General features: G+C 40.8%; 2 protein-coding genes across 3 annotated transcripts in view; both read left to right on the top strand.

The window, feature by feature from the left end:
• The window catches only part of LOC119488826 (low-density lipoprotein receptor-like), a 32,972-nt gene extending 17,988 nt beyond the window's left edge, over positions 1 to 14,984 (top strand). For both annotated transcript variants that reach the window (XM_037770765.1, XM_037770766.1), the window contains exons 8-14: positions 34 to 249; positions 2,722 to 2,840; positions 3,073 to 3,212; positions 5,903 to 6,044; positions 6,306 to 6,473; positions 8,452 to 8,612; positions 13,293 to 14,984. In XM_037770765.1, coding sequence (XP_037626693.1) covers positions 34 to 249; positions 2,722 to 2,840; positions 3,073 to 3,212; positions 5,903 to 6,044; positions 6,306 to 6,473; positions 8,452 to 8,612; positions 13,293 to 13,328 — 982 coding nt within the window. In that variant the 3' untranslated portion in view covers positions 13,329 to 14,984. The remainder of the gene's footprint in view (positions 1 to 33; positions 250 to 2,721; positions 2,841 to 3,072; positions 3,213 to 5,902; positions 6,045 to 6,305; positions 6,474 to 8,451; positions 8,613 to 13,292) is intronic.
• A 4,776-nt stretch (positions 14,985 to 19,760) lies between these two features.
• On the top strand, positions 19,761 to 24,141 carry LOC119487985 (potassium voltage-gated channel subfamily V member 2-like). The gene is made up of 2 exons (XM_037769090.1): positions 19,761 to 21,233; positions 23,232 to 24,141. Exons 1-2 carry the CDS (start codon positions 19,986 to 19,988, stop codon positions 23,520 to 23,522), a joined length of 1,539 nt encoding a protein of 512 aa, XP_037625018.1. The 5' UTR covers positions 19,761 to 19,985; the 3' UTR covers positions 23,523 to 24,141.
• Positions 24,142 to 27,839: the final 3,698 nt, after the last annotated feature.

Below are 27,839 nucleotides of genomic sequence, written 5' to 3'. Positions count from 1 at the left end.
TATTTGTTTCTTTCCCCCCTGGATGTTTGTCAGGGTCTCCGTGGATGGAAGGCCGCAGGATTCGGTGTTGGTGCTGAAAGTTCGGGGTTCAGTGTCGGGCCTGGCTGTGGACTGGATCCACCAGCTCCTCTACTGGACCAGTATGGAGAGCGGTTCTGTTAGCGTTGGCTTGCTGGACGGTTCGGCTCAGCGTCAGCTTATCACAGGACTGGACAAACCTTCTGCGGTGGCTGTGGATCCTCTCCAAGGGTAGGAGGGCCCAGGCGTTTACTTAAAGGGACTGTTTGTAACTTTTTAAGCGTATAAATGTACCGTGTCGGGACACATGCGCGCTCGCATATGCGCGTTCGCGTGTGGCCACTGTACTCTCCTCCTCAGCCTGCTTGCCTTTACTCAGACAGCGCACGTTCTCGCTCAGCTCGCTCCACCTCTAGACGTGAACGCACGCTAACTCCACACTGCAGAAGAGTTAGTTTAGCTCTGAGAATATCTAGTGAAGTTGCAGTGGACGTTTGTGCAGAAATAAATGCTGCAGCTCCTCCAGACCAACAGAGGTTCTCCGTGTCTTGTGAAGTGACGGAGCTCTGCAACGAGTTACGTTGTTGTCTCGTTACCGACCGGGTGCTGGTGTCTTCCTGCTCTCTCCGGCTGCGGGCGGAGAGAGCAGGAAGACTCGCTGCAGAGCCCCGCTGTCTCAGCCTGCGTTGAGGCAGGAAAAGCCAACACTAGGATCAGATCTAAATCATGTTCATGGAGAGACCTTGGTCTGGTCAGCTAACATTACTGCCCAGCAGCTGAAATATAGAGTGATGTTGTGGTTTTAGCTGACGTGTGTCTCCTCACTGTTTTGAGCGATGCTCGTTCAGGTATATTTAGAGCGAGCAAGCGCGAGCCCAACGCTGACTTTCGTTGATTTCACGGCCACACTGTTAACAAGCATTTCTGAAAGTTACAAATAGTCCCTTTTAAATGTATTATTTCATTAAAAGTTAACAGCATTATCAAGGAGGTTCAGTGTACTCACGTCAGAAGGATTATTAAAAGCTTTAGCTATGATGACATATTGTTGCGTCATGACCTTTAAATGACTGCTTGTTTGTTTAAAAGCTTTTCCCCAGGTTTTAAGAGGTGGTTAAACACACGTCTTTTAAGCATATGTTTACCCAGGGAGAGGCAACATGGTTCATAGCAATACATACGTTAACAGATGGCAGCTGCACAGTAATGGTAGTTGCGCTTTTTGTTCTCAACTCAAATATAGTTTCTGTTTTTTCTTTGTTAAAGAGGACCTGTTATGGTCATTTTCAGGTGCATACTTGTATTTTGGGTTTCTACTAGAACATGTTTACAAGCTTTAATGTTCAGTTGACCCACTCTGTTGTGATTGGTCAACCGAACCAGACTGTTCGTACTCCGCTCCAGCGCCGCTCTAACTAGCTTTGTTTAAGAGCGTGCCAAACTAGCCACTAGGCAGGTATTGTGCGTATGTGTTATTTGGTGACATCCCCACGTTAATGTCACCAAATAACACACGTCAAATGTGTTATTTGGTGACATCACCACGTTACAGAAGAAAAGACAGGACTTCAAGCGAGGCGTTTCAGGCAGTTCAGGAGCACTGTTTCTGTGGAGGAGAGTAACTCCATTCAGCATTGACTTTGGGCTTTATAACTTTGCAGACCTTTTACATGCATAAAAAACTATATAACACACTAAAGGAAAGGGGGAAAGCACAATAGGTCCTCTTTAAAGCACCTTTTGGCAACTTGGATTAAAAAAGCAGTCTGAATGACTTTCCGACCTGTTTTTTAAAACCTAGAGCTTCTGCTATCCTTTTAATAATGATAATAGTAGGGCTGTCAATCGATTAAAATATTTAATCGTGATTAATCACATGATTGTCCATAGTTAATCGCAAATTAATCAGACATTTTTTATCTGTTCAAAATGTATCTTAAGGGAGATTTGTCAAGTATTTAATGTTCTTATCAACATGGGAGTGGACAAATATGTTGGCTTTAGGCGAATGTATGTATATATTTATTATTGGAAATCAATTATCAACACAAAACAGATAAATATTGTCCAGAAACCCTCACAGGTACTGCATTTAGCATAAAAAGATGCTCAAATCTTAACATGGCAAAGTCAAGGCCAACACGCAACAACAGCTGTCAGTGTGTCAGTGTGCTGACTTGACTATGACTTGCCCTAAACTGCATGTGATTATCAGAAAGTGGGCATGTAAAGGGGAGACTCGTGGGTACCCAGAGAACTCATTTTCATTCACATATCTTGAGGTCAGAGGTATATGGCTTTGAATATGACCATGCCAGTTTTTCCTCGCCAAAATTTAACATAACTTTGGAGCGTTATTTAACCTCCTTAGCGACAAGCCAGTATGACATGATTGGTAATGATGGATTCATCATGTATTCTAGTCCGCTGAGCCCTCTGGAAGATCGATTGCTTTAAAGAAACTAGTGGCGTCATAACTAATTTAAACTTTGACAGCACTAGATAATACTAATACAATTTTTATACACCACATTTGATAGAAAAAGGTGCAATACAATGTGTTTCATGAAAATGAAAAATACACATAAAAAGACAGATGCAAGAAAGGGGACCTTACAAAATAACATTTAAAAACAGGAAGAAGCAAGAAACTTACTGCAAAAACTCTGTTGCATTTTTCATCAGCTGCTTCTGTTTTCTCAGGCTGCTCTTCTGGGCTCAGTGTGGCAGCTCCCCAAAGATTGAGAGAGCAAGTTTGGACGGTCGGGACAGGATGGATTTGGTCACTTCCTCAATACGCCACCCTGCCGCTCTCTCTCTGGGTATGTTCTGACATTTCACCTGGATAATAGTAGAGTGGATCTCTGTTGAACTTGCAAAAGGTGTTACAAGGATACGAAAGGCTACACATCTATGCGGATGGAAAAACCCTCAGCTTCCCCTTTTTAAGGGTGTGTGGGCACTTCAGAGGGCTGATTGCCATCACTGTTTAGTGTTGCTCAATTTGGCCGCTCATAGTGTGAGTCATGTGTTCATGTGATTTCCTTTTCCTAGATATGCCTCGTCAGCTGCTGTACTGGGTTGACCAGGGAATGAGAAGCATCTCCAGAGTAAATCTAGAGGGTCGTCAGCGTAAAACAGTGGTAGAGTCTAACGGATATTTGGACCGGCCCTTTGGACTGGCTGTGTTTGAGGTAAAAAAAACAACAACTTTACAGTCCTTAAATTTGTGGTTAACTAACCCTCCTGTTGTCTTCGGGTCAAATTGACCCGAAGACAACAGGAGGGATAAATCCACAGAAATTCAACATTAGGTCATGAAAAATTAACAAAAGTATGCTCATATTATTAATAATAGCCAGACAAGAAAACATTATTGTCAAATAATAGCCTTGTTCATTATCATCAGTTGGCCTGTTTAACCCTCCTGTTGTCTTCGGGTCAATTTGACCCGAAGACAACAGGAGGGCTATGGAACTGTTTGTAACTTCTTACACCTTACATCAATCCGGGTCGGTGTCCCATGCGCGCTCGCGTGTGGCTACGCTGTTCAGGCAAGACTCCAACACAAACTACACAGAAGCACCAAAACTGCAAAGTTATATTTAGTGAAGCCTGTCTTGCAAAACAATGTTGGCTGCGGTCGGAGGAAGCGGGGGAGACCGTAGCTCTGGTCTCCAGGGCCGGAGTCTCTGCTGTACTCTGCTCCTCTGCCTGTTTCCCTTCACTCACACGCCGCGCTCGTTCTCACTCTTTCGCTCCACAAAAAACAGGGTGCGTCCCTCAGGCAGTGTCTCCGGTCCAAAACAAACAGCAACATGATACAATGTGCTTATGCGTCATTGTGCACGCGTTACTGTGGAAGGGCATCAATACAGAGGAATCAGTAGTCACGGAGGCTTGAGATACCAAGGAATCAGACAATAAGGAGTCTGTTCTCTATTCCCTCCCCTAACATTTTTTACTGTCTGCCAAAATGGCGGATGGCCTGCCAATTTTACCCGCCAACAATTTACCTGCATTTGGCGGGTGGCGGTTGCTAATTTCAGACCCTGCCTATAAGTATATGTGAATAATAAGTACAATATACAGCTGAGTGAAGGCAGGCAGTTCAGAGGAGCAGAGTACAGCAGAGACTATGGTCCTGGAGACCAAATTATTAGGCTGAATGTTTCAGGGAAAATGTAAATGATATAACTCATATCAAACCCGACGTTCAGGAATTATCAGCCTCACATGTGACTGAATGGAAATGACGATAAATAATGTAAAACGTGTTTGTTGCTGACAGACAGACTCTCCGTCTCTCTCTGACTTTAATAGTATCATTAATAAAAGTTAAAGGGACTGTTTGTAACTTCTTACACCTTACATCAATCCGGGTCGGTGTCCCATGCGCGCTCGCGTGTGGCTACGCTGTTCAGGCAAGACTCCAACACAAACTACACAGAAGCACCAAAACTGCAAAGTTATATTTAGTGAAGCCTGTCTTGCAAAACAGTGTTGGCTGCGGTCGGAGGAAGCGGGGGAGACCGTAGCTCTGGTCTCCAGGGCCGGAGTCTCTGCTGTACTCTGCTCCTCTGCCTGTTTCCCTTCACTCACACGCCGCGCTCGTTCTCACTCTTTCGCTCCACCTCACGTGCATGCGCGCACACTACACACTGCAGAAGACTTCGTAGCTCTGAGAATATCTAGTGAATGTAGGGTGGACGTTTGTGCAGAAATAAATGCTGCAGCTCCTCCAGACCAACAGAGCCTCGATAGCTCAGATGGTAGAGCGGGCGCCCGTATAACAAGGCTGAGTCCTGACCTCGGTGGCCCAAGTTCGAATCCGACCTGCGGCCATTTCCGCATGTTACCCCCTCTCTCTCTCCCCCTTTCTAAAACTGTCCACAGTCGTATCAATAAAAAAATCTTAAAAAAGAAAAAGTTAAACTCAAGGACACTTCGACATGTGAATCGGGGATCAAACCGTCGACCTTACGACTAGAGGACGACCTGCGCTACATCTGAGGCACAGCCGCCTGAAATGATGATACACGATCACTTCACACATGGACGTTAAGCGTTGACGACAGAGCCCGAAACATTGTGTGTGTAGTGGACTGTTGGTTAATAAAAAGAAAAGTGCACAAAGAAAATGTGAGTGCCCACCTAGTATGTTGGATCCCTTTATCCCTCTAATACCGTTACCACTGCAAAACATCCCTCTCCTCTCTTTGTCGTATAGTTGCGCACACGTAATTAATCCTCAGAAACCCGGTCAAGGGTTTATGGCGCCAAGAAATCAGGCAGAAATCAGGTTAAAGGATTTCTCGGGATCTATATAATAATCATAACTATGTTTTCATTAGTGTATAATCACCTGAAACTAAGAATCGTTGTGTTTTCCGTTTATATCTACATAAGGAGCAAGTCCTCTTTATGGAGTCCGCCATGTTGCTCCGCCATGTTTCTACAGTAGCCCAGAACAGACAAACCAAACACTGGCTCTAGAGAGACACTTTTGTGTTTTCCCGTTACCGGAAGGCCACCGTAGTTCTCTGACACGCTTGTGAAACTGCGGTAACGTGAACCGCAGAGTGCAAACCTGCACTTGGCGGCTCACGTCACCGCAGCTGAGGGGCACTCAGTTGGTTACAATCTGCAACCACACCGCTAGATGCCACCAAATCCTACACACTGTACCTTTTTAAGGAAGGAAATGGATTCAACACGTTTGTTAGGCCTCAAAGATGGATGCCCTGCATTCAGTTTAGAAGCACTGTATATAAACACAACTGTTTACCGCGGGCACCTTTAATTCAACCTTTAACTGATAATAAAAGTAACACTTTTTTGCTGTGAAATAACAGTTCTGCTCACTCTGACCATTCTGCTTCAGGGTTTTGTATATTGGAGTGAAGAAGTGACGCGCTCCATCTGCCGAGCTAACAAACACAACGGCGGCGACCTCCAAGTTCTGCTGTCAAACATCACCTCACCGGGTGGTGTGGTCATCATTCAGCCTGTTCTCCAACCAAACGGTATGACCAGTCACATAAATTAACTATTTGTTTTAGACTTAATGCTGATTTTGCTAAGGAGTGTAAAGTTTTGTTTTTGTAAGAAGGTCAATGCGCCTGACCACACCTTATTTCAAGACCAACATGCCCATGAGCGCACAGATGGGTGCAAATGTATTGAGAAAGATGGCTCTTTTGGTGCAGCTGGCCTTTGAGTCACAGTAATGCCACCTTGCAGTCATTGATTCCTCTCAACTGAGTGTACCTTCACCTGGTTCTTAGGGTCTTCTGTATGCGGACATACCAGGACGGTGTGCAAGCACGAGTGCGTTGTCGACCTGCTGTCTGAGAATCCAGAGTTCAGCTGCACTCAAATTCCTGCCATTTCCCGCACAGTACCTGCATCAACTTTATCTGATCCTACATTCGCTGGAATCCTCTCTCTTATCAGTAAGAAACTTTTTCTCTACTAAAATTTTTTTGTCAAAACGAAACCTCACCACATGTCCAGAAAATCTCCTGATCTTATCATCTTATCTTTCACCTATCACCTATTGTTAGAAATGTCCACGTTCCTGTCACACAGGACCACAAGTCTGCCAATTCAGTCTGCACATCGGCACATTGCTATTTAAAAGGCAAATTTGGCAAATTGGAGAAGCGAGCCGTTTTCTGCTGATGAAACGGATCTGCTCGTTCCTGAAGTGGAAGTGCGCGGGCAGATGTATGTGATGTTTGGCCGGTGGACCATCTGCCACCGCCCGCTCCTGATCCTCTGGCCCATCGACAACTCCATTTGACTGCATATGAGCAAATGCACCGATTACTTATTTAACCGGTGCAGGCGGCGCAGGGGGGCGAAATTCATTATATGATATTAAGCACTAAGCTAAATATGATAAACATGTATTGATAAAAAATTTAAACTGTACTGCTTTCCGATGCGGCTAAGCGGAATCCTCCGGTGCTGCATTATGCACGGGCTTGCTGCCGGGCACTGCCGTAGGGTCGGTGCATATCGTGCGGAACCATCAGCCTCAAAACACCACCGTTTAGGGGGAGAGGGCCTGTAAACTTTTGAAGTAGCCTACGTCTACACTCGCATACGCAGAGGAATGATGAGAGGAGACACCACAGAGGCGTGTGTGCACCATGATCTTGCAGGTTGAGCAATACCGTATGCCTGTCAGCCTTACTTCATTATATATCATTAGATTTTGAATTGTCACCTGCCGCCCAAACTTTCAGTTTTCCTTAACATAAATAAAAGCATTGTTCTAGCGCCAACACTGTATTTAACTGAGGAGGAGAAGTACTGAGGAGGAGAAGTGCTGCTGCACCCCTGTGTGTGTGTGTGTGTGTGTGTAACAAGCAGAATGTACGCGTGTTGTGTAGCTGCTTGTGTAGACGCATCTTACTATCTGAATAATGCGCCCCTTAAATAGCAGGAAAATACCGTGCCAGTCTTTGTGGCGGGTGTAACATACCCTAACCCAGTGGTTCTCAATCCCCCCCTGAGGCCAGTGCAGAACAATGCCTCCTTGATATTTAGCCTCGCCGCGCCCCCCCCTTTAATAACTCTGGGCCCCTCTTTAGGGGTCCCGCCCCCCAGTTTGGGGACCACTGCCCTAACCCTTAGAGCTTGTTAATGGCACATCTTTGCTGTAACAATGACTCATAATCAAATATTGCATAAAAATTACATTAATATTTATCTTTTACAGATTCCCTTTTAGTTACAGTTCCCCAGCTGCATGAGTTTGATGTAACTTGAATTTTTCTACTGTGAGATACAAATGTGACGTCACCATACACTGAGGTCGACATGGTCACTCCCCGCTGAGTCATAAGCATGCAACAATCAGCATCTGTTATTGTGCATTCACACTCTTAAAGAGTTGTTGCGCAACTGATTCCACATACAGATGTATTAAGAATTCAGACATATGTTTATAACGACTACTAAAGACTACAAAGAAGAAAAACAATGTAACGCAATGGTTGCAAACATTGCCACATTTAACGATTTGGTAGATAAAACATTACAGAACAGTCAACAGAAAGTCCTTGTGCTTGTGAACTTTTAAAGGACCAGTCTGTGTCTTCGGGCTTTTTTTTTTAAGTATATCATTACTTCCTTGGTTTTGAGCTACATGTATATTTATTTACCTAGTTTATCATGTAAAGCGTCTTTCAGTTACTGGAGAAGCACTCTACAAATAAAGTGTATTATTATTGTTATAGTATACTGTATATTTATGTGTTGGGAAGTTTTTTCTCAAACGTCCCTCCTGGTATTGCAGCTTTATTCGGTCATAACAGCCACTCAGAGGAGGTGAGGGGGGTGACCTGCAGAAAGTTGAGTTCTTTAGGTACCATCTGTCATGTCTGCAGAGGAAGTGATTCACTTCTTGTGTGTGTTTCCAAGTGTTCCTCAGTGTGCTGCTGGTGGGAATGGCTCTGTGGTGGTGGAGAGAGGAGTTCAGGCCGTCCAGGTCTCTCACTGAGCAGAGCTTCTCCCTCAAAGAGTCCCAGGACCCACTCATCATCCAGGGGGCACACATGGATCCAAACACATGTCTCGTCAAGGCAAGAGAAGTTTACACACACACACACACACACGCACACACATACATACACACACACACACACACACACACAAATATAAAATAAGCACAGAGACAGGCACCTTCATTCGTCTTCAGAGAGGAGATACCATTCATTCATTCATTCAGCTTCACATGTGTACACTTGAGATATATATAACCGTTTAAAAGAGGTGTTTATTTTCCACTTCATGGTTATTTTGGAGGCTGTGGCAAACTCTTACATCCAGGACACACTGGGAACGTGCACTGCTACTGCCAGCCCTTTTTTTCTACATAGAGTTGCCTTTTATTATGGCCATTTCATTTCATTATAAATGTCATTTATATTTATTTTTTAGACAGAAACGGGTTAGGAGCGTGTGCTCATTTGTAATAATCCACAATTAAAAGCCGGTACTCTATTCATTTATGGAGTCCTATTTATGTCCTGCAAATATTTCAGAATAAAAGCCTTGTGTTAACAAATGAAGCAATTCTGTCCACAGAAAAAAGGCAAGAGGGCTTTTATTTTGAAAGAGAAACAGGAAGTGTTTAGTTAAAATTAAAGGCACTGTTTGTAAGAATCAGAAAATGGTTGTCACAGCGACATCTGTGGCCGTTAAGTCAACGAAAGTCAGCGTCCTGTTGCTCGCGCTTGCCCGTGTGCACCGGCTACGTGAATGTGAGCGAGCATCCATCAAAACAGTGAGGTGACACACATCAGCTAAAACCACAATATCACTCTATATTTCATCTGCTTGGCAGTAATGTTAGCTGACCAGACGAAGGTCTCTCCATGAATCACTGCTGATCCTAGTGTTGGCTTTTCCTGCCTCAGCCTCCCGACCGCGGCCGGAGAGAACAGGGGAGGCACCGGCACCCGGTCGGAGACGATAACGTTACTCGCTGCAGAGCCCCGTCACTTCACAAGACACGGGAAACCTCTGTTGGTCTGGAGGTGCTGCAGCAGTTATTTCTGCACAAACGTCCACTGTACATTCACTAGATATTCTCAGAGCTAGGAAGTCTTCTGCAGTGTGTAGTGTGCGCGCCTGCACTTGAGGTGGAGCGAAAGAGTGAGAACAAGCGTGGCGTGTGAGTGAAGAAAAGCAGGCAGAGGAGCAGAGTACAGCAGAGACTCCGACCCTGGAGACCAAAGCTACGGTCTCCCCCGCGTCCTCCGACCCCGGCCAGCACTGTTTTGCAAGACAGACTTCACTAGATATAACTTTGCGATTTTGGTGCTTCTGTGTAGTTTGTGTTGGCGTCTGAGTCTGAACAGCGTAGCCACAAGCGAGCGCACATGTGACACCGACCCGGATTGATTTATACAAGTAAGAAGTTACAAACAGTCCCTTTTTAAATATTAACTTTTTTTTCAGGTCTGTGACATATTCTACTGATACAGACATTGAAACTGTAATGCTGCTGGTATGATGCCAACATACTGTCAAAAGAAGTTTGCTGTGAACCGCGATCACACCAAAAAAAGATAAGATAAGAAAAGGAGGTTTTCCGGCCATGTGGTGAAGTTTTGTTTTGACAAAATATTTTTGGTAAAATATCTCATGTTACTCCTAATCTGATTTTACTGATTAGAGAGGATTCCACTAAATGTAGGGCCAGGTAAAGTTGATGTAGGAACTGTGCGATAAACAGGTTCCACAGCCATCACGCGCTGCTGACGTTCCCAGTGTGACCGGGGTTGTACACGGGACAAACACAACAGGCACATTTAACGAGTGAAGAAAACTTTTAAAAGAGATGTCTTTATATGATGCCTCTAGAATGTCTTTGTTTTTAAAGGCCCTGAAAACTTATTTTCTCAATCAGCTTTGTTATAATGAGTGAAGGGTCTATGAACACAAAGTTTTCTGTCAAAGTTGGAACAGTTTTGGCTGTTTTGCATGAGAGCTTTCTGTATTTGTGTTTCCGTCTGTGCTCAACTCACCGGTTTGAAGTTCGCAAAAAGTGATGTCAAACATCTCTGGGTTTAGCCACGTTTGAATCAAAATCTGAGGACAGTTGTTGGGTTGTTAGGCTGCACTGATGATCAAATCCAATCACACCCACACAGCTCTGATGAGGCTGGTGAGTTTTTTGTGTTCAAGTCAAAGTGAAACAGAAGTTTATAGCATCTTTAGCTTCAGTAATGTGGACGGGGATTAGTTAAAAAGTAAAAAGTGGTTGGTTACGGTACGATGCGGACCTGTAGAGAAATATGGATGGATCTATGGAGCTGTTGACCTCCACACAAACCTCCCGGTTCACAAGACATTGGCAGTCGACTTCTTAAGTAAAGTGCAGAACGGTTATCTGACATATTTTCCTTCATCTTCATGAAGTCACTTCAACTCCGTAAGGTTCTTTACTAGGGCTGTGTATTGGCAAGAATCTGGCGCTACGATGCGTATCATGATACAGGGGTTACGATTCAATATATTACGATACTGTAATTGGGATTCTTTTAAAAATCAACTTTTAGGAAAACTATCATAGTATAAAGAACACACCACCATATACATAAAATACGTTTTTTTATGCAATCAGAACAGTGGGATCTGCATTTATCACAGACCCTGTAACATCCAGCATCATAGCACTACTTTCAGAGGGCACATCTCTTTGCAAATAAAGTATTGACTGAGTTAATCTTTGCATGTAAACTATTACTTAAAAGATATAATGTTCTTGAGAACCGATACAGTATCACAAAACAGAATATCGCAATATTCCCCAATATAAACCCCTAGTTTATTGTATAAAACAATTATAAAAGAGGAGCTTTGGCTGCAACACAGATAAAGTTGGATCCACTCAAGTTTGTTTACAGGGCAGGCAGCAACAGGGTAGAAGGTTCCTTCTTCCTTGCGTCCTTGCCAACGTTAGTCACCCTTTGTCAGTGAGTTGAATACTGTGTGCTGATTTACATGATGATTTATTACTGCTGCCTGAGCAACATTCCCCGGAGTTCAACATGTATTGTTTATGCATCATTAAAAATATTTCTACAGGAAGATATGTTGATGTAAAAATACTCAACAGATTTTTTGATACATATTCAGCATCTCACAACAGATATATATGATTAATCAACACATGGACACAGGATTAAAACTTGTAAATTTCATTTCAATGTGTCTTTAAACTCGTAATAATACTCAATGTCGATTGTTGGACAGTGATCACGGTCGGGGGCTGCTTCATTGTGAAATGAAGACAAATGAAGTAAGTCAAATGAAACACTGTTTGCCATGAATCTTTGCATGTAAACTATTAATTAAAAAATCAATGTTTTGTTTTTTTTAGAATCGATACTGTATCACAAATATTATAATATATAATATTGCGATACTCAAGTGTATCGATATTTTCTTGCTCCATTTATCACCCACTAGACACAACTAATGTCTGTAAAAAAAAAAAAAAAAATCATAGCAATCCATCCAAACGTTGTCAGGATATTTCTGTAAATATAAATAAAGTCAGTAGGATTCATCCTCTGGGGATCATGAATGTCTTCAAAATGTCATGACGAACCAGCAAATAGTTGTTGAGAAATCTTAGACCAAAGTCACAGCCCAAAAGATCGACATTGTTCTCTCTAGAGCTGCCCGCATGCCTTTCCGCTCTTTACCCACATTTCCTGCCTTTGTCTCTTCAAGGGTAGTTTTTGACAAGAGAGGAGGAGGGGTGAAAACTTTTTGAGATACAACAACTGTGTTCCAGCTTTTTAACAGATAAATTCATGGGTCTAATAAATGTGCTTTTATAGGTTAAGGTCACGTTAAGAGGTGCTGGATCGTCCCCGATCACGTCTAATTGATACAAACCATGTTATGATAAGTAACAAGCTGTATTACAGAAATGCCAAAGGAGTTCTGGTATATGATAAATGATTAATTGTTTAAATCATTTATTAACCAAAAATGTACTTAAATGTCATTTAAATGTGAATATTTCCTATTTTTTTTCTTAGTCTTCTTTGATAGTAAACTGAATATCTTTGCATTTTAGACTGTTGGTCGGAAAAAAACAAGACATTTTAAGATATCACCACGGGCTCCTGGAAGTTGTGATGAGCAATTTAGATTTTTGCTGACATCCTGTAGACCAAATGATCATTCGAGTGATCAAGAAAATAATCAGTTGACTAATCAATAATGAAAATAAGAAATTAAATTAATTTTATGTTCATAATACAGTCTTGTCCACACTTCATTTAATTAGTTTAATTTATTATAGTTCCATTAAAAATATATATATTTTTATATAGGCTGCATTTTTATAAAATTATATTTTTATCTAAATTTTGTATATTTTTGTTTACTGTTGGTAGTGATCGCATTTTAATTTTCAGTGAAGTTTACTGTTAAAAATGTACAGTTAAATGTTTTGTTGGTGTTGTATTTTGATAAGCACTAAAGATACCTAAATGTATGTGTACAACAACTGAAAAAGTTGAGCTTTTCATGTGTCCCCTTTAACTCACAAATATAAAAACAAATCCAGTATGAATTGGATTCTACTGTAAATTAGCTTTTTGTGATTTTAATATCTGTTTTTCTTAAAAAGCACTCCAGTAGCTTCCCAGTTAAACACAACTTGACCCACTCCCGTCGGGTTAAAGGCTTATTGTGGTGCAGTATGTCGACTAAGCCGAATGTTTCTCTGCCGCCAGGAAACTCTGCTTAAGCTGGACTTGGACGGTGAATGAAGAAGGTGTGACACAGATGGCGAGCTAACTGGGCTTCACCTGATGCTGTTTCCACCCCTGCAGTGACCTCAGGGCTGACAGGATGACATGACAACACACCCAGCTCATCACCCTGTCGTGTCCCAACTCCCTCTGCAGGTTAAAATCACTCGAGAAATGACCCGGTGGTAGATATCAGAGTTCAGATGTGGGGAAAGGCGTTCAAACAGTTACTTCTGATCTGAAGAAGTGTTACTTTCAGCCCTCGTGCCTCCAGAATTTCTCTTTGTTGTTCATTATGATGTTTTTTTTATATTCTGTTATATTCAAACATTTTTTGTGCTTTGAATAGCAGCACGGATGAACTCGTATATTTTGCCGTATTTTTCGAACCCTGTTATGAACCTTTTTTCCTCAGCAGGTTACCAGTTACGTTACAACTGTAGGTCAGTGGAAATGTGACCTGTACGAAACAATTAGTTTATCAATCGCTTAGTCGATCGGCAGAAAATTAATCAGCGACTATTGATAATTGATTTATCATTTAAGTTAAAATGCCAAACATCTGCTGGTTCCAGCCTCTGCTTTTCTTTTTCTTCTATGACAGTAAACTAAATATATTTGAGTTTCGGATTGTTGATCAGACAAAAGAAGCAACTGGGACACTTTTCATTTTTCAGTATTTTCTGAGATTTTACAGACCAAACGATTAATCGATTGATTGAAGATAAATCTTAGGTGCACGGCTACTGTAGATTTTTATTTTATTGTCTAGTTGCACTTTATCTCTCAACGTTTCTTCTTACTGCAATCCAAACCATACTTTTGCAATATTATAGATGTTTTTTACTTTCCAACATAATGTAACTAAAAACTGGCGTTCCAGTGGTTTGTTCTTGGCCTTCAGGAGTTTCACACTCTTGGGTTTGTCAGTAAAAGAAATGCACTATTGCATTGTGAATGTATGCTTTGTTCAATGAACACTCTAATCAGATAGTTCATTTGGAAAATTATGCTTATTCACTTCCTTGCCAAGAGTTGGATGAGAAGATTGATACCACTCTGTAAATATGTTCTCATCGAACTCCCTGTGATAAAGCATATAAGTGTATTTCCCAAGATGTTTATATATTCTTTTAAAGCTTCCACAACTGGGGCAACATTTTGACCCAAAAATCAGATTTTTCCTGATGGGACCTACTTGTGACGTTAGAGGAAAAATCAGTGGATCACCAAAGTCAGTAGGATTTAGTCCTCTGACAACCATAAATGTCTGTACAAAATGTAATGGTGATCAAAGAAATAGTTGTTGAGAAATCCAGCTTATTACACTGTTGTCAGGCTATTAAATAGGCGTTAGCAGTCGCTATAAGCACCATAGATGTGGGTCAATAAGGGCCTACTCCACCCACTAGTAGGTTTTAGCATCCATTCACATGGTAGATCATCGACAGAAGGTATAAAAGAACACAACAGCGACCTCTACCTTTAACTGTAGTAATGATGACAGAAGCGGAAGTCAGACGCTGTAGTATAGACAGCATGAAACTCTTTAAGAGGTGGAGGTCGGGGACGATAGATGGGACATGAAACGCATGGTTTTCACCCAGGAGACTGGAGTTCACATTCTGTGTGAAAGCAACAACGTGTATCTGTCTTTGTGTTCATAGTCATTTTAAGCCAAAATACAATGTTTTCCCTAAACTTAACCAGGGTTTTTTGCCTAAACCTAAAGTAGTTGTAGTTTTGTTGCCTAAACCTAAAGAAGCCTTTTTGTTTGTGTTCAAAACATAACATTCAGTTTTACGTGTTGGAACGTGTTGCTTTAAAGTTTCACTTTCACTTTTACAAAGCAGTTGGTGTAGTAGGCCCCTCTTGACCCACATCTATGGTGCTTAGAACTACCGATAACGCCTATGGCCTGATAACAGTCAAATCGGGTGCGAAATCTGAGTCTGGACCAAAGAGGTGGACGGACAGACCGACATTTCTGTCCCGAGATGGTCAAAACAACAAGCCTTTGATCCGACCAGTTAAGTTTTGGGAGCTTTAATTCAGCGTGCAGTTACTCCCCATCCCGTACCTTGGATATATAGGACAGGATGTGCGCACAACTACCTGTAACATGTAATGTATCATCAAATGTTCAAAAATCTGGCTGTGATGATTAATGCAGCATTGATCTACCAATTCATAGTGTCTTTTTGCAGTCTAAAAGTTCATTTAAAATGGCCTTTTAAAGTTCAATCGATAGATCAATGCAGTAGGTTTGATTCTTACTCGGGATGCACCGATCCGACTTGGATGTTTCTAATGACTGAATATTTCAATATGTCCAGATACCGATACCTGCGCTTTGGGTATCGGCCAATACCGAGTACCGATACCAGTGTTTAATTCATAATCCGTATGTCTCATTGTGTGGAAGTGACTGGGATCATTCTTTTATGTGTAAGGCAACATCAGGCTGGACTTAAACATCGTTTTCCTAACTTTGTAAAACAGAATGTAACAAAAAAAATACATAGATATACTGTAAATTTAGTGAATTATTTATCATTAAAAAAATAAACCCTACACCAGGAACTAGTTGAGAAAACTTCAAAAATAACAGTTCAAGTGTAAACCTTTTTTTAAATGCAGCAACAAATTGGTGAAAACTTCAACAGGAATTAAAATCCAGTATATAATGTTTATTATATATAAACATAGAATTTAATTTAATAGATGGCCCCATTGTCAACGATACCTGATTTGAGTCGGTATCAGCCTGATATCCGGTATCGGTATCTGTGCATTCTTAATTCTCACAGGAGACATCACATCTGCAATAAACACATCTGGAATTTTGGCATTGTAGTAACATCCTTTGGATAAAATCATCCAACAAATAACAATAAGGTACGCCTTGTTACTCACACTTTTTACTGAATACTAAACTAAGACTGTTTTTTGGCTCCATCAGACAAGAGGAAAATGCCCCAAAAAAATATTAGATTTATCCTCCTTTTTTTTTGTCTTTGAATGTTGGAAGAAATGAGATGCTGCTGCAATGGGACTCAATATGTGTTTTGTTTTGTGAAATGTCTCCTGGAGGTTTAGATTTGCTCTTGTGCACAGAGCCTGGTGTTGGAGTGAATGTTTGGTTGATCGACCTGCCTTGTTTGAATTTTCTTTTTGTGTTATTTTAGTCTCAAAGAAACACGCAAGTCTGTTGGACCGATATAAATCCATCAGCATTAATCGAGAGACTGTTCTGTAAGTGTGCTCAAACTGCTGAGTTGTGTGGTTGGTATTTATTTTTAAGGAAGGGTTTTATTTATTTTTGAGCCGTGGTGTCGTACTGTATTTGCACCGTGGATAAACTGTTAAATGCTGTAAATGAATCAAATAAAGTATTTTATGTTTTTTCCTACATATTTGCCTATTAATCATTGTTACACATTGAGTCCTCTCTCTTCCGCCTTTGAGATTATAAAATCTCAGTGCGTCACATTGAAACAACAGTCTGTAGTTGATTAACCACTGTGCAAATGTAATTTACTACCTGAATGACTAAGCCAACGCAGTACATTGTAAGCCTCAGCACCAGGAAACAATCTGGATCTTTATCCGTTTTTTTTTATCTTCATTTCTAAAACTTAATCATGTAGCGGATTGTCTTTGATTAATCACAGTGAGCGATTTAAGAGAAGACACAATCGGCGAACGTCGTGATAAAAACAATCAATCATCACACTCTGTTTTCTGTTCTTTTCTGCTGTCAAAGAGTAAATAAGAGCAAATGTTAAGTATAAGATAACAATAAATTCAAAATCATGTCAACCCTTCTACTTATAAAGCCCCTATTTAGCATTTGTAATCTGAATCTAAGCATTTAAATAATGGGTTATAACATACTTTATGACACGGCTTTGTTGAATATTCAATTCTGATTGGTCAATCACAGCATTATACGGTCTATTATTTCTTTAAAGCAGACCGTTGCTATGCATAACAGACTGTTGCTATGGACGCAGTTCTGATCTCGGAGTCTGGAGGACCATTTTTGTGTCAAATTATTGATTCCTTAATTAAGTAGCCGTGTAATAAGCGGGAGAATCTACAGCGAGCCGGTCATTGTTGCGAAATAAACCCTGTTATCAACATGACAACAAATTGAATTTCCTGTTATGTAGCATCTTATCTTGACACTTTCAGTATGCAGAGAAGAATTTGTAGACCAACACATTAATGTTCTGTTTCCTGGAGCAGTGTTGTCACCACTTTAGACTGAAGGCAGAGTGCATTAGTGCAAGTCAGGAAATGGAGCATGTAGTTTTATTGCATCCTTTTTCCATCCTCGAGTTTCAGGTGAAATGTGTAGATCGTAAAAAGTGTTGTAAAATGATGCTATCGTCATATTGGTTATCTTTCTTTTGATCTGCTGGCTTTGGATTCTGTACAGACTGTGTTAATGTGGCACTGTTATATAAGTTTGTAGTTTTCTATTAAATCTGGCTGCTCCCTCTATCCCTTACAGGTATAATCTGATGAGCAGTTGTGAGGCTGATCAGATGGGTTAGCAGGAGAGGATCACACTTCAAAGAAATCACCTTCAAATGATTTATTTGGCTGGTTCATTTGTTTAAAAGATAGATGCTCTTTGTGCCTCCTGCGATTTACATCTACCTTTGCAAAATTGTGAATTTGAATGTGAATGAAACTGGATGCTCTCTCCTCTGGCTGCTAATGTTTTGCTATATTTTAAAATCTTCACGTGTTCATCTCATTATGTTATTGTTTTAGGCTGGTCTTTGTTATTTTATAGTTTATCGACGTTATCTCCACGGGGATTTCATCTCAGCTTTTGATGACTTGCCGCAGCTTTATGTGACAGCTTGATGACAAAGTGCTATAAAAATTTTCGGCTTGTGGGCCAAATCTAGCACTGCTCCAACAAACATATTTGTCCCTTTTGTAGTCTGCATCAAAACTTTTACGTGATTTTTAGTAAATCCGCTGCACATAACAATATACACTCACCGGCCACATTATTAGGCACACCTGTTCAATTGCTTGTTAACACAAATAGCTAATCAGCCAATCACATGGCAGCAACTCAATGCATTTAGGCATCTAGACGTGGTGAAGACGACTTGCTGAAGTTCAAACCGAGCATCAGAATGGGGAAGAAAGGGGATTTAAGTGACTTTGAACGTGGCATGGTTGTTGGTGCCAAACGGGCTGGTCTGAGTATTTCAAAAACTTTCTGATCTACTGGGATTTTCACGCACAACCATCTCTAGGGTTTACAGAGAATGGTCCGAACAAGAGAACATATCCAGTGAGCGGCAGTTGTGTGGACGAAAATGCCTTGTTGTGATGTCAGAGGTCAGAGGAGAATGGGCAGAGTGGTTCGAGATGATAGAAAGGCAACAGTAACTCAAATAACCACTCGTTACAACCAAGGTATGCAGAATACCATCTCTGAACGCACAACACGTCCAACCTTGAAGCAGATGGGCTACAGCAGCAGAAGACCACCCGGTACTAGCACCAGCCACTTTATTAGGTATACCTTCTACCTAATAAAGTGGCCGGTGAGTGAATATACGAGGCTCATATAAACCCCGATAAACATGACCCTGAGTCATCTAATAATAATCAATGCACCATGTAAAGGTCATTCAGAGCATGGTGCTAGAATCAAGTCTAATAAACCTGCTAAATAAATGACACATAAATGTTATAATCTACTTTATATGTGCTGATAACAATGGATGGCAATGTCAGTCAGTCGGTGCATGGGTCCAGACTGAAATATCTTAACAACTATTGTACATTTTTAATTTGCCCAATACTTTGTTTAATGAGCAAATACCTAAAATATTGAAAGTTTACAGGCATTTGTCTCCACCATGCCTATAAAACTGAACAATGCTGGAAGAAAATGGTCCATAGTTGAACCTAATTGCCAACACCTGCTGTATGTAGATATACAGACATATGATATTTTACATTTCCAAATAAATTCCACTTTACGGAAACCATGAAGCAACCATCAGATGTTTTCTTTTCTTTTTTTTTTTGCGAGCGGAAGCAGTTCATGCTTCCCCTTTTAACAAGACTAAAACTATTAATTTAGAATCATTTCTCATGAGTTCAGACTTATGAGAGTAGAAAGAGGAAATGAAAGAAGGGAAGAAAATGTTATTTGAAAAGAGCAGTAAGAAGAAAACAGCCAACACAACAACATAAAGCCTTACCTGGCCCTTTGTCTCGTCACTTTAAAATCCTTAAATCAACTTTGTTTCCTAATCGCACCTCCCCCCTATATTTGCAACCTCTTAAGGAAACTTGGAAGGGCACCAATGAGATTAAATGGATGAAATCTTTTGCTGCTCGCACTTGATCTCCTAGTCTGATGAACCAAATTTGTTGTCTGCACAGTAACTGTCGGAGAGGGGAATCTCTTCCTCTCTCCCTGACTCTCTGGACTGCGATTTCAGCCACAACTAGAAAAAAACAGGAAAAGCTGCTATTCACTGGGATATCAGTTCCTGCAGGATGTGATACAATCTGATGACTCAGCGAAATACCATGTGTTGCTAGAATCACTTTCTTGGAGTGTTTCCCGTTATGCTTTTTTTCTCTTTCTGCTGTTTCCCCGGCTTCCTGCCTTGAACGACAGTCACCATGATTTCGGAGAATGCTAAACTGCAGAGATGTTTGCAAAACCGCCGCTCGACTATCAACTGTCTGTCGAAGGGTGTAGAGGACAACAAAACATTTCCATTTTCTCAGGAGAAAACAGTCAAAGCATGGACATCTCTGGATGATCTGGACAGTAAAGGCAGCAAAGCAGAGGAGAGACCCAAAGAGAAACAGAGCATTAGTGTTAATGTTGGGGGGAAAGTATTTCATATCCCCAAACAGTGTGCCGTTAAATATCCTCACACCCGGATAGGCTCGCTGGCCCTCTGCAGGGACCGAGCAAAACTCCTCAAGCTGTGCGACGACTACTCCATACGCAAGAACGAGTTCTTCTTTGACCGTGACCCTGCCTTCTTTCACCACATCTGCCATTTCTACACAAGTGGAGTGTTGTGGGTCATACGGGAAATGTGCCCCATCCACTTCGAGGAGGAGATCGCATACTGGGGCCTGAGCCTAAAGGACACCCAGCGCTGCTGCTGGATGATGTTCGAGGAGAAGTTGGACGAGGTGAAGGACTACCTAAAGGTGGAGAGGGAGCTGATGGCTGAGATAGAGGTAAAGTATGACAACGAGTGTTTCAAGGACATGATCTTTGGGAATATGCGGAGGACTCTGTGGGACATCGTGGAGAATCCGTACTCTTCAACTCTGGCGAAAGCTTTCTCCGTGCTCTCCAACCTTTTTGTGCTCTTCTCCATCGTCGCAATGAGTCTCAACACCGTCGAAGAACTTAAAACGTATAAAATCAACGGCAAAACGCACATGGAGTGGGTGGAGATCATCACCATTGTGTTCTTCACCTTTGAATATTTAATTCGCCTCGTCACTACTCCTAACATCACAATGTTTTTGAAGAGTGGACTCAACTTTGTGGACATGGTGGCGGTCATGCCTTATTTCATCCAGATCATCTTTTCAGTCTTGGCTGACGCTGAGGACGCAAATGCACAGGAAGACCTCAAGGCCATTTCCCAGGTCAGCAAGCTCAGCCACGTCCTCAAAGTCCTCAAGCTGCTGCGGATCTTTCGGATTTTGAAGCTGGCTCGACACTCCACCGGCATGAGAGCGTTTGGGTTCACCCTGCGGCAGTGTTACCAGCAGGCCTCTTGCATTCTCCTCTTCATTGCCATGGGAATCTTCACTTTCTCTGCTCTCCTTCACTCGGCCGAGAGGGAAACCGAGGGATCTCCTATCAGCAGTATCCCATATGCCTGGTGGTGGGCTGCAGTGAGTACTAGTAGCTGAATAACTTCACATTTTATCCTAATCCAAAAACATCTGCCCCTCATCTGTCTTCAACCTCTGCATACATGCTTTAGAAAACAAATATGTGATATAGTCTGCAATACTACCACTAAGGAAAGGAGACTTAGCGGTAATATTTATTTTTCCAACCTGCCACCACAGCAGCTTGTTTCACTGGTTACAATCTTTTATACCTCATTTTAGCTGCAGAAGTTATTTAGTTGAAAAGAAAACCTGCAGGCTCTTCCACAGAAAATGAATATTTGAACTTAAAAATTGACCTGTTTCTATAAATCGTCAGGCACAAAACTCTCAGAGACCAATTTATATATTCGAGTGAACTATGGTAGAAATGCTCTTTTTCAGGCCTTGCTCAAGAACACCTCGAGATTAAACTTACATTTTAAAAAAAAATACCATTTATGTTACTATTTATGTTATGAACTAACTGTGCTTTTAACAAAAAATATACTCTAAATAGTGCCATATAACAAATGACAAAAACATGGTGTATCAGTGCTGTTGCTTGTAGAGGTCGGTGTGTTTCCAACAAATTCAATTGACAGTGTTACTGAGTGGGAAGCCAGTTAGGGATCTGGGGCCTGTTTCACCAAATTTGCAACATGCAAACAGCAATTTGCAACATGAAATCAAATCTTCTTGGGTTCATTTTGACATTTTTACTAATTAAAACAAACTTGTGACTCATGCGCGGGCACTGTGGGATAGCTGTCACTATGTGAGTGTAAGCAGTTCTTGCTAATTTCTTTTATGAAACATGCCCCAGGGCCTTGTTGCTGCTGCACTTGTGACTCCCTCTGTTTTGTTGGGGTGCCTCCATGGAGGGACGTAGGATATACGGAAGACAGCGTGAACCCCCACTGTAGGTCCTTGTCAAGTGTGTAGCAGTTAGTGACACTATGTGTCGTGGAGATAGTACATGTCTGTGGGGTTAGCAGTGAAGGACTGCAGTACAAGGGAAGTTTGGTCTCTAAAGCTGGGCATACACTGCATGATTTTAGACCGTTTCTGCAATCATTATCAAAGATCTTTCGTTCAGAATGGAACAAGTGTACTTGATTTGATTCCCCCAATTAAGAATTGATGAAATCCTACAGTTACGCCAGTTTAGCAGCATTTTACCTGGAAAGTGTCGACGATATAAAGAAAAGAAATTCTCTCATCAGTTGGCAGAGCCTCTGTTGTTGGCCAACAGGGCCCTGTATTACCTTAAACTATGGCTGTCAAAGGTCGTTTTAATGCCACTAATTTCTTTAACACGTTAACGCAACTTGTGATTTTTAGGTTGTAGCGGGCTCAGTTTTAAAGCTAGAGTGAAGATACTGGTATCATGTAAAACTAGACAACCTAACAAATCCATTGGTACCAATCATGTCACACTAGCTTGTCGGGATATAATATTGTCCCAAACTTCAAAGGGGTACCTTGACCTCTGACCTCAAGATATGTGAATGAAAATGGGTTCTATGGGTACCCACGAGTCTCCCCTTTACAGACATACCCACTTTATGCAGTTTTGTGCAAGTCATAGTCAAGTAACACTGACTCTGATTTGAGCGTATTTGATTTGCTAAATGCAGTACCTGTGAGGGTTTCTGGACAATATTTGTCATTGTTTTGTGTTGTTAATTGATTTATAATAATAAATATATACATACATTTGCATAAAGCAGCATATTTGCCCACTCACATGTTGATAAGACTATTAAATACTTGACAAATCTCCATTTAAGGTACATTTTGAACAGATAAAAATGTTCGATTAATTTGCGATTAATTCAGATTAATTAATATCAAATTTAATTGCGATTAAATATTTTAATCGATTGACAGCCCTACCTTAAACTAATTGAATTCACTTTTAGCTCATTCTTCTTATCATCATGAAGACTCCTATTATAGTGAAGAAAATGTTAATGAAAACTGAATAACATGCGACTGTTTACTCTTCTCTTGTAGGTCAGCATCTCCACTGTGGGCTACGGGGATGTGGTTCCTGTAACTATTGTCGGCCGCATTGTGGCCTTTGGCTGCATCTCATTTGGTATCATCCTCAACGGCATGCCAATCTCTTTCCTCTTCAACAAGTTCTCTGATTACTATGCTAAGCTAAAAGCAGAGGAGTACAACACTAAGTCAGTGGAGCGGCGCTTTCAGCTTAAGAGGCGCCTCCGACGCAGAATGAACATGTGTTTTCATCACTCGGAGGAAGACAATAGTACAGACAGCCACTGTGATTGCCCACACTGAGTGAAACTTCAAATGATTATTTACAGTATGTGGGGGTGTTAAGGGGAAACATGTTGCTTTGTAAACATGAAATTAACATGTGTGACAATGTGTTAGGTACAGATAAAATGATCTCACAGTAAATGAAACTACAAAGAGGATGTGGGTAAGCAGGAGAGGAAGAAGAAATGAAGCATAAGTTTGCAAAGTTTGCATAGTTGCAGTTGCAGCCTTTCATTCCTTTGCATTGACCACAGGTATGACTTCAATAATCAGACAAGTTTCTATTCAACTTGTACAACAACTTGTTATGGTGTGATTAAAAGAAGGTTGAGTGTCAGTAATAGGGCTTCAAATACACAATGACGTTGCACAAAAAGTTGCATCCACACTGAGTCTTAACTCGACTTGAACTTGAAACGTGCAAACTGTAAACGACGAGTGCCTGTTAATGAATAAACTCTTCACCGAAGTGAATGTTTCAAGTGTTTAAATGTCAAAACTGTAAACAGCTGTGTATGGTGTAACAGGTGATAAATATACACTCATGTTTCCTATCAATGTCATGTATGTTGAGCGATCACTCTCTGTCGTATGAACAATTAAAGCAGACTATTGACTTGATGGACTGTAAACACAACTGTCAGTGTGTGAAGAGTCTTCATTATTACACTGCAAAATCAGCAATACAGTTACTGATAACAGACAACCTGCTTTTGTTCTATTTTGTTTGTCCTCCTGGATTATAATAGGCTACTGAGCTGAGTTTACCAGTGAGATATTGTCTGATATATCATTTTCATCTTTGGATGTGTTCACGTTGCATGTGATCAGATATTGTATAAAAATCCAATGTGAACTGATAGTGTGAGTATTTGTAATACCAATGAGCCGGTACTGCTGCTGTATAATCAATGTACAATCATGGCGGACCGTTTAGGGTGTGGTGGATTTTTGTCTTGGACACCTCCTCCCAATCTTTAGTAACCTTGAAGTTTGGCCCAGCTGGTATCAGCTCAAACTTAAAGCGTATTAATCCATTTTTGGAGTTGACTTTATAGAGCTATATAAAAGAGCTTTTATCACGGTATACAGTGAATGAATCAGTTGTCATAATGTCATAAAGTGCCTTAGTTACTGTCCAAATCAGGAGAGAAATACTGGGCAGAAAACACAAATCGTCGTCAACTAAATAGTCTTCAATTAAATCAAGTCATGAAAATCGAAGCAGCAGAACCAGAGATACAGCGGGTAAAATAAGTATTGAACACGTCACCATTTTTCTCAGTAAATATATTTCCAAAGGTGCTATTGACATGAAATTTTCACCAGATGTTGGTAAGAACCACAGTGATCTATACATACAAAGAAACCAAAACAAATACGTTTAGAAATTAAGTTATGTGTAATAATGTGAAATGACACAGGGAAAAAGTATTGAACACACAAAGAAAGGGAGGTGCAAAAAGGCATGGAAAGCCGAGACAACAGCTGAAATCTATCAGTAATTAGAAAGCAATCCGGCCCCTTGTCAGTGCAAATTAATATCAGCTGGTTCAGTCCCAACTGATGGCCTATAAAAAGGTGTCTCATTACCAAGGTGTCACACAAGAAACATCTCATGATGGGTAAAAGCAAAGAGCGCTCTCAAGACCTTCGCAACCTTATTGTTGCAAAACATACTGATGGCATTGGTTACAGACGCATTTCTAAACTTCTGAATGTTCCAGTGAACACTGTTGGGGCCATAATCCGAAAGTGGAAAGAACATCATTTCACCATAAACTGGCCACAACCAGGTGCTTCTCGCAAGATTTCTGACAGAGGAGTGAAAAGAATTATCAGAAGAGTTGTCCAAGAGCCAAGGACCACTTGTGGAGAGCTTCAGAAAGACCTGGAATTAGCAGGTACAATTGTTTCAAAGAAATCAATAAGTAATGCACTCAACCGCCATGGCCTGTATGCACGCTCACCACACAAGACTCCATTGCTGAAGAAAAAGCATGTTGAAGTTTGTTTAAAGTTTGCTGCACAACATTTGGACAAGCCTGTGAAATACTGGGAGAATATAGTCTTGTCAGATGAGAGCAAAATTGAACTCTTTGGATGCCATAATACACACCATGTTTGGAGGACAAATGGTACTGCACATCACCCTAAAAACACCATACCAACAGTGAAGTTTGGAGGTGGGAACATCATGGTGTGGGGCTGCTTTTCAGCATACGGTACTGGCAAACTTCACATAATTGAAGGCAGGATGAATGGAAAAATGTACCGGGACATTCTTGATCAAAATCTGCTGCCATCTACCAGGATGATGAAGATGAAACGAGGGTGGACGTTTCAGCAAGACAATGATCCCAAACACACAGCCAAGGAAACTCTCAATTGGTTTCAGAGAAAGAAAATAAAGCTGCTAAAATGGCCCAGCCAATCACCTGACTTGAATCCACTTGAAAATCTATGGAAAGAACTGAAGATCAGAGTTCATAGAAACCTTCAGGATTTAAAGACTGTTTGTGTGGAAGAATGGGCCAAAATCACACCTGAGCAATGCATACGACTAGTTTCTCCATACAGGAGGCGTCTTGAAGCTGTCATTACCAACAAAGGCTTTTGTACAAAGTATTAAATAAATATCAGTAAGCATGTTCAATACTTTTTCCCTGTGTCATTTCACACTATTACACATAACTTTATTTCTGAACTTATTTGTTTTGGTTCCTTTGTATGTATAGATTACTTGGGTTGTTACCAACATCTGGTGAAAATGTCATATCAATAGCACCTTTGGAAATATATTTACTGAGAAAAATGGACGTGTTCAATACTTATTTTACCCAATGTATCTTGTTTTATATTCCACACATTCTTCTTCCTTGTCCAAATCTAATGCCTACTTTACCCAAAATGCAACTTGGTCACGGACAGTTTTGATATTCAGGTGTATCTTGGCGGCTAATGTAGACTCGAGCCGCTAACCTCAATTTGAGATGGTGAACTCACTTCTAACACCCAGATTTTTTTTCATTTTCAAACTTGTAGACAAAACTTCCTGTGACCCCGTGCACCCTTTATGGAAGCATCTCCATTCAGGTTTCTGATTTAGTTTAATCTGTCACAATTTAGATCATTATTTGGGATTTGTAAAGTTAGACATATCAAAGACCCAAATCAGCTGATCATCACTGTCTTGTCAGTACAGACAGTATGCTAAACAACAAAGTCACGAGTCACATCATCTTCCTTCCTTATTTAGTTTGCTCTGATGCTTTCATGTCTGACATCATCTAAAAAGATTCCACCCATTTTGAGAAATAAAAACAATTGAATAGGTAAATAATGAAACAAGCATAAACATATTAATACAATTACATATCGACATACATACGCATATACATCGGCACACAAGCATACAAATATGGATGGATATCTTTCAAATGTAGACCCCCCAATTGGATTTGCAAGATTTTTAAAACACTTGGCTAGATCTGCTTACCTACAAAAACAACCAGTAGCTGGATAAATTACTGTAAAATGTATGTTTATGTACAAAGTCTACACGCTACTGGGCCTACCTAATATATACTGTAGATAGGCTATATGCATAGACCTGAGTACAGGATGAATTGTGCACTATATTATACTTACTTCTGGTGCAAAGTTCAAAAGAGCAGCAGCAATATGTTTTGGGATCAAGTCAGTAAAATAGATGAGATTCTGCAGCCAGTGGCGATCCCATATCTCCACAATCTGGGAGGCTCCTGACGGTGTATTAAATGAATAAAGTGTAAAATAGCCAATATATCTTGTTTGCTCCTTGTTACTGATGGAGAGTTCAATCATCCAATCCACCAAACAACTCAAAACAAGAGTCAATACCAACAGGAAAATACACTGTTTACCATTGGCAGAGCATTTTTGCATATTTTACTTGGGCGCTCCCCACATAATCAGCTGTGCTGCTCATCCCACAAATGCATGATCCTTACAAGTTGGACATCATTGTGAAGGTAAATAAACAGGCTTTCCAACGATTTAAAATACAATGCCAATTAGCATTGTAACAACAGAGAAATAATCCACCAAACACAAATTTCTAAACTTTTTTTTCCGAGTTTATATAATGTTACGAAAGGGATAGTCTTGATATTTGCACCAGGTATTTGGTGCAATCAATGCAATAATTAGATCCCATAATAATCCCCAAAAATAATGAAAGTCAAAGGAATGAAGATTAGACAGCAGAGATCTGGATGGATGGATGGATGGATAGATGCATGGATAGATGGATGGATGGATAGATGGATGGATGGATAGATGCATGGATAGATG

Source organism: Sebastes umbrosus, chromosome 5 (genome assembly GCF_015220745.1).
Source record: "Sebastes umbrosus isolate fSebUmb1 chromosome 5, fSebUmb1.pri, whole genome shotgun sequence".
NCBI lineage: Eukaryota > Metazoa > Chordata > Actinopteri > Perciformes > Sebastidae > Sebastes > Sebastes umbrosus.
Note: the sequence above shows the minus strand (reverse complement) of the source record. Positions and strands in the feature narration are given on the sequence as shown.

Coding starts and splice junctions, on each gene's coding strand:
- LOC119487985 (XM_037769090.1), top strand. CDS start 19,986: ATGATTTCGGAGAATGCTAAACTGCAGAGATGTTTGCAAAACCGCCGC. Junction 21,234..23,231: donor ATGCCTGGTGGTGGGCTGCA/GTGAGTACTAGT, acceptor CTTCTCTTGTAG/GTCAGCATCTCCACTGTGGG.